Source organism: Mus pahari, chromosome 8 (assembly GCF_900095145.1).
Source record: "Mus pahari chromosome 8, PAHARI_EIJ_v1.1, whole genome shotgun sequence".
Lineage (NCBI taxonomy): Eukaryota > Metazoa > Chordata > Mammalia > Rodentia > Muridae > Mus > Mus pahari.
The window spans coordinates 56,802,261-56,809,289 of record NC_034597.1 but is presented as its reverse complement, the minus strand read 5'-3'; the positions used below and the strand labels follow the sequence as shown (position 1 = coordinate 56,809,289).

Genomic DNA, 7,029 nt, shown 5'->3' with positions numbered 1-7,029 from the left:
AAAAAAAAAAAAAAAAAAGTGAAATGGAGCTGAATCCTATGTTCTAGGAGATAACAGATTAAGGGATTTCAGGGCAAGATCCCATCCAGCTAAATTTAAATCCAAGCATGATGGTACACACCTTTAATCCCAAAAGACAAAACCAAACAGATCTCTGAGTGCAAGGCCAGCCTGGGACAAAGCATGTTCTAGGAGAAGAAAAGTTTATCCAGTCATGGTGGTACAAGCCTTTAATCCCAGCATTACAGGAGACAGATCCATGAAGATCTCTGAGTTAGAGGTCAATCTATAGAGCAAGTTCCAGGAAAGCCATGCTTAGGCGGTGAGGGAGTTGGTAATAAATGTAACAGAATGTGGGGGTGGGGGCATGTTCCACCCCAGCAGGAAGTAGAACATGGCAGCTTCAGTCATGTGGCTCTGGCTTCAGAGTGAAAAACAGAAGAGACTAATGGGACAACTGATGCTGGTTAGCTGGAGCTAAGAAATTAGCAGTGATTAAGAGAACAGCATCCTAAGCTGAAATCTTCTGGGAAGTGTTTTCTGAAAGCACAAAGAAACTGTGTTTCAGAGATAGCCAAGGTTGTACCTCATGCTGCAGCTGTACTTGGTAATGTGTAAGAGTCACCCAGGTGGTACTGGTTTTGAAGATCATGAAGAGCAGCTGAGGCTTGGCACTGTGAGAGGCCATGGAAGGCCACTGGTAAAGGTGCAGCCTCAGTTGCAGTTAATGGCCCAGGACTGAAAGGGTCATACAAAGAATTTGAACCTTGGCACCATGAAGAGAGCCTATGAGAGGCTACTGGTCAAGCCTAGTTGCAGCAGAAGACCCCAGTGTATTGCAGATGCCAGTACCATGGGATGATCACCAAGAACAGCAGCAGCAGTGGAGTGGATCAACCTGAGCTTAGAGTGCTACAGAGGGCAGAGCTGGAGAAGTGACACCAGCCCTTTGAAGGAGCCCAGAAGATCATGTGTGGATCCCAGACATTGAAACAAGAGGCTGCAACATTGATTTTGCCTTGGCAACCCCAATGTCGTCGAGATGCCAGAGCCATGGGATATCGCCTGAGAAAGGCTGCTAACGGAGTGGAACCAGCCCAGGAAAGGAAGCTTGTTGCAGTCAACAAAGATGAGAAAGGAGCTGGAAATCTGAAAACTACTTTGACATTAGACAAGGAGATGCAGAGTTTGGAGTTTGCCCAGTTGGTTTCCTATCTTGATTCAGGGATTACAGTTATGTGATTGGATGGATCTCAGAAGAGACTTTGAACTTTGAACTTTTGACATTGTTGATACTGCTATAGACTATGGGGACTTTGGAAGTTGGACTTATGCTATGGCTAGATATGGCTCCTATAGACTCATGTGTTTGAACAAGCCTATGGGAATCAGGGAGTGGAATATGAAGGTTTGAATATGCTTGGCCCAGGAAGTGGCACTGTTGGGAGGTAAGGCCTCGTTGGAGTAGGTGTGTCACTTTGGGCATGGGTTTTGATACCCTAGTCCTAGCTGCCTGGAAGCCAGTATTCCACTAGCAGCCTTCAGATGAAGATGTAGAACTCTCAGCTCTGCCAGCATCATTCCTGCCTACATGCTGCCCTGCTCCCACCTTAATGATGATGGACTGAACCTCTGAAGCCAGCCCCAATTAAAGTTGTCCTTATAAGACTTGCCATGGTCAAACCCTAACTAAGACACACTGCATACAGGTCCCTTTCCCTAATTTAGACAACCCTCTGTAGTAGCTACAGCCCATGAGCCTCTTATGTCTAAGAACTCGGAGGTCTGAAGAGGTTGCATAACTGCAGCTTGTTTGCTGGAGAGCTGATTCTGGCGTGACTTCACAGCTGTCTTTTCTAAACCCTCACACTACCTGTATTTTCCAATCTTGAGGAATGACACTCTTCTCTCCAGCTCTTTCTGAGGTTCAGGGATCAGGGTTGCAAAACTCTGTGCTCTCTTGACCACCAAGGAGGTCAACTTAAACTAACTAGTCAGAGTGGTTCATATTCGTAAGCTCCGCTCTCCAGAGGCTGAGGCAAGAGAATGACTATGAATTCTAAGCCTCTGCGCTAGATAGAGTGCAATCTTGTCTCAGAAGTGAAAACAAAAATGTAGCTTAGTTGTAGTATTCATGTTCAGCTTCAGGAGGCCCTCACTATCCCCTATAGTGCTGGGATGACAGACATACAAGGGACACATTCTACAGCTAAGCTCCATGCCAGGCCCAGTTGAACAGGACAAGCAGAGAGAAACAGAAAGTCAAACCTCATACAAGTAGAGACTACAGGTGGCTGGGGAGCTCTGGGAGAGGCTAGTCAATTGGTAAGACAATGGTCTGTTGGAAGCACTCCTGGAATTCTGTCGCAGGGTAAATACAGTTATCAAAGTCTATGCCGAAGTGGCTAGAAGACAGGATTTTGAATACTCTAACTGCAAAGGAATAACAAGCGTATGAGGTGACAGATATGCTGTGGATTTCAACTTGATCACCACACAATGTGTGCACATATCAAAGCACTGTATTTGAAATGTGGGCAACTGTTGTCTGTCAAGTCTAATTTTCAAAAGGAATTAAATAAATCAGTAACAAAAACCATAAACCCAACAACAAGGGCACAGGAACAGCACTTACCTGCCTGGAATTTCAAAATCAAATGCTTTTGTAAACTTACTTTCATATTTATCTTTTCCCATGTAAATAGTGTAAGTAGATGAATTAACTAAAATAAAACAAAAATAAAAAGACAATTAGTGGGGACCCATAGCATGGCCATGGGCCACACCTGGCTCACCTACCTGCTCTTGTGCATCCTCTGAGTTAAGAATGAGTTGTATCCATTTAAATGACTGATAGCAGCAGGCCAAAACTAAAGACTGCATAAGTCTTACTGAGCTAAAAACAGTAACTTGTCCCCAAAGATGATGTTTAGCAATCCTTACTGCTGAATGGTTGCTTTCCTCCTTTCCTCCTTTTCAAGAAAATATATCTATTTTTTATTTCCCTTAAGGGATAAAACTTAATGGCAACTTCCAGCTCAGTCCTATACCTTTGCCTTCTTCAACGATAATGACAATAACAACCATTCCCCATAACAAACAACAATCTCTACTGCAAACATTTAAAAACAGATCCCTACACCTGGGAGACAGAGGCAGGTGGATCTCCGAGTTTGAGGTCAACCTGGTCTACAGAGTGAGTTCCAGGACAGCCAGAGAAACCCTGTCTCAAAACAACTATATAAACATGTGTGTCTATGTGTGTGTGCATAGTATGTATAATAAATATAATGCTTTCTTAAACTTAGCTAGCTGGCTGGCATTGCTTATATCTCATTGTGCTATGTCAATAGATGCCCTGTTCCACTCAGGGGAACCACAGTTCTCAAACTTTTCCAAACATTGGCTCTAACATCCTCCAGCTACCTTAAACAATCTAAATTCTAGTTTTTACACCGAAGTGATGAGCATCTTTGCTGTTTAGAAAGTTTTCCGGGCTGGTGGGCTGGCTCAATGGGTAAGAGCACCCTACTGCTCTTCCAAAGGTCCGGAGTTCAAATCCCAGCAACCACATGGTGGCTCATAACCATCCATAACAAGATCTGACGCCCTCTTCTGGAGTGTCTGAAGACAGCTACAGTGTACTTAATATATAATAAATATAATAAATAAATAAATCTTAAAAAAAAAAGAAAAAGAAAGTTTTCCTTAATCTTGATTCTAAAGTACAAGATTAGGACTGAAAGGTCCAGGTGCACACCCTACCAAAACTTGCTGGACCCTAAATGGAGCTAAATTTGTGACTTGGTCTTCAGTCTACAAAGCACAAGGCCTGGTAGATAGAAACATGGTTGGCCAGAGAGCCTGAACCCCTGAGCAGAACACACGCAGGGCAGTGATGGTGGTGTTCGCCTATAATCCCAGCATTTGAGAGGGAGAAGGGTCTGGAGTTCATACCATCCTTAGCTACGTAGGCTGGCTTAGGGCAGTCTGGTCTATCTGAGACTGATAAAAAAACAAAAACCAAACAAAAGTTAGGAGACCATACATTTAGAAGTCCAGGGAGTTTCTGCCCCTACCTCCTGAATCACAGGATTCCAGGAGTGGAGCACACACTCAGTTTATGTGGTACTAGAGATCAAACCCCAGACTTCAGGAATACTAGATAAACACTCTAACTCAAATAACTATCTGTCACTCCAGTTCCAAGGGATCCATCACCCTCTACCAGCCTTGATAGGCACTAGGCACACAAGTAGTATGTAGATGCGCACGTAGGCAAAATACCTTTAGACATAAAATCATTTTTAGAAGTAGCATGACTATAAAAAAGAAAAACAAACAAACGCCCTCACACTGAAGAACACTTCACAAAATAATGCTTCAGTTAAAAGTATCACGAAGCTGGGCATGGTGGCGCACGCCTTTAATCCCAGCACTGGGGGGGGGGGGGGGGGGGCGCGGGGCAGAGGCAGGCGGATTTCTGAGTTCGAGGCCAGCCTGGTCTACAAAGTGAGTTCCAGGACAGCCAGAGCTATACAGAGAAACCCCGTCTCGAAAAAACAAAAACCAAAACCAAAAACAAAACAAAACAAAAGAAGAATCACGAAAGGTTTGATAGCGCATGCCTTTAATCCCGGCACTGGGGAGGCAGAGCAGAGGGTGGCAGATCTCCGTGAATTCAAAGCCAGACTGAGCTACACTGTGAGTTCTAGGCCAGCCAAGGGCTACATAATGAGATCCTGTCTCAAAAATAAGCAAACTAAAAAGTACTAAGAGATAAAAACCACCAACCAATCACTCCAGATTGGGGAACCTAGAAAGGAATGCCAACAACGTTAGGGAGCCTTCAGGCAGGAGAGTGTATGTTTGAAACCACCTGAGCCACTCACTATCTCAAGAAGGGGGGCAAAAATCAACACAGCAGCCAACTGTGTAAGTAGGGCACTATGCTAAGGAGACAAGACAGACTGCCTCTCAAGAGACCTGCCCTGTAGCTCAAGCAGGTACCTTTTAATGCCACATGAGGGCAGTCCTAAAGGAATGCCAAGGGGGTCCAGAAAGAAATGTATATTTATTTAATCTTGAGGAAACTGGGTCTCACACAGTGTCTTCGAAAAGGCAAGGGCTATTTAGATGGGGTGAGAGTTTAAAATTAGAAATTGATTCTGGACAATATGGGCAGAGAAGCTAAGTTGACGCAGCATTTCCTGGAAACCGAAACAGCACTTTCTGGCCTTCCAAAACCAACCCAGTAGTCTTAGCAGACGTCAACTGGACCATCAACTCTGCCCAGGGAGGGGTGGTACTGACATTCCAGCCCTTCCATCGCTCTCCGAGGCACCCCAGGCCTCCCTGCGTAGGAGGGTAAGATACTCTTCCTGCAGGAGACTTCTGTTGGCACCTGTCGCACTGGTCATGCATCGCTCCAAGGTGCGGGCAGAATGCTAGGGCAAAGGCTTGCGACGGGGACGTGGGGGGCTATGCAGGAACCCACACACTGCCCAAGTCCGGGAAGCGTTGGCGGGTCTGTCAAGTGGGGACGAGAGTGATTACTGGGTATAAAGAAAGCGGGGGCGCGTTCCCACTGCGACCACCGGGCCCAGGGGACGGCCAGGCAGCCAAGGGGACGGCCAAGCAGGGAACCAGAAGGCTCTGGGAGAGGCGCCCGCGGAAGGACGCGGTTCAGGACTAAGTCCAAGCCCAGCGCGGCGGCTGGGGAATGCCAGCTTTGGAAGTAGCTGCGGGCGGGGCCCCGGCGTCACTCACCGCTGCTGCTGGTGAAGTAGAACACCATGATCCTGGTAGAAGAGTGGCGACTCGCGAAGCTCGAGGTACCTCCGGCGCGAGGGTGAGCCGGCTTCCAGGCTCTCCTCAGGACACTTCCGGCGGACGTGCGGTCGCGTCACAACGCCGTCCTGTCGGCGCCATCTTTAGTCCTGGCGAAGGGAAGGGTGTTGGCGGAAGGGCAGCTGTCCCGGGGATTTTGAGCATTCCACTCAAGCGGCTGGGTGAAAGAAATTAGCTGGGAAAATACATTTTGTTTGAAGTCATAAAGAAAAAATATTATGGGCAGTCTTTATTTACAGAGGCTCTACTAAGTGGGCACGAGAGTTGGTCATCGCTTTGTTGTTGTTGTTGTTGTTGTTGTTTTTTTTTCCGAGACAGGGTTTCTCTGTGTAGCCCTGGCTATCCTGGAACTCACTTTGTAGACCAGGCTGGCCTTGAATTCAGAAATCCGCCTGCCTCTGCCTCCTGAGTGCTGGGATTAAAAGCGTGCGCCACCATGCCCGGCTTGGTCATCGCTTTTTGTCTGTCTTCCCACTCAACCCAATATCGACTCCATGCGTGCAGAAACTGCCTTTTTCATGCATGGTTAACGGACCCTGTACCCATTTCCTCAGGAGGCACTCAGTAAGAACCATTTTTTTTTTAAAGATTTATTTATTATTATACATAAGTATACTGTAGCTGTCTTCAGACACACCAGAAGAGGACATCAGAGCTACCACGTGGTTGCTGGGATTTGAACTCCTGGCCTTCGGAAGAGCAGTCAGTGAGTGCTCTTACCCACTGAGCCATCTCACCAGCCCCAAGAACCAATTTTTAAATAAACTCATTCTCCCACTACTTGACATAGTGAGGGTTTTGTTGTGTTTTTTTGTTTGTTTGTTGACTTGGCCAAACTAGTCAGAATGGAGATGGGTAATTTTCATCCAACCCTATTTTACCCTGAGATGGCCTCAGCAAGAATACAAGACGGAAGAAATGCTGCACTGTCTTGCCCTGCCACTATGAACTAAATTGCATCGAGGACAGAAGGTTCTCAGATGAATTGTTACTGTTACTTCCCAGAGGCACTGTCCTTTTTGGGATTCGGAGTAGGGCTATTTATTGTTCCTCTACATCTAATGTCTGCTCCTTATTACCTACAAGACTGAACAAATACCAAACTTCTGAAGTTCAGAACCTCTTGCTATAAATTTACAAAATGCTTCTACAGCACCTAGGTTTGACTTGGTAGTTTTT

General features: G+C 46.1%; 1 protein-coding gene across 1 annotated transcript in view; it reads right to left on the bottom strand.

Moving 5' to 3' along the window:
* Positions 1 to 5,941, bottom strand: part of Ccdc25 (coiled-coil domain containing 25) — a 30,022-nt gene extending 24,081 nt beyond the window's left edge. Inside the window, exons 1-2 of the mRNA XM_021203670.2 lie at positions 5,770 to 5,941; positions 2,676 to 2,723 (exon numbers count right to left, since the gene is read on the bottom strand). Of these exons, the coding sequence (XP_021059329.1) occupies positions 2,676 to 2,723; positions 5,770 to 5,797 (76 nt within the window). The 5' untranslated portion in view covers positions 5,798 to 5,941. The remainder of the gene's footprint in view (positions 1 to 2,675; positions 2,724 to 5,769) is intronic.
* Between the last annotated feature and the right edge of the window lie 1,088 nt (positions 5,942 to 7,029).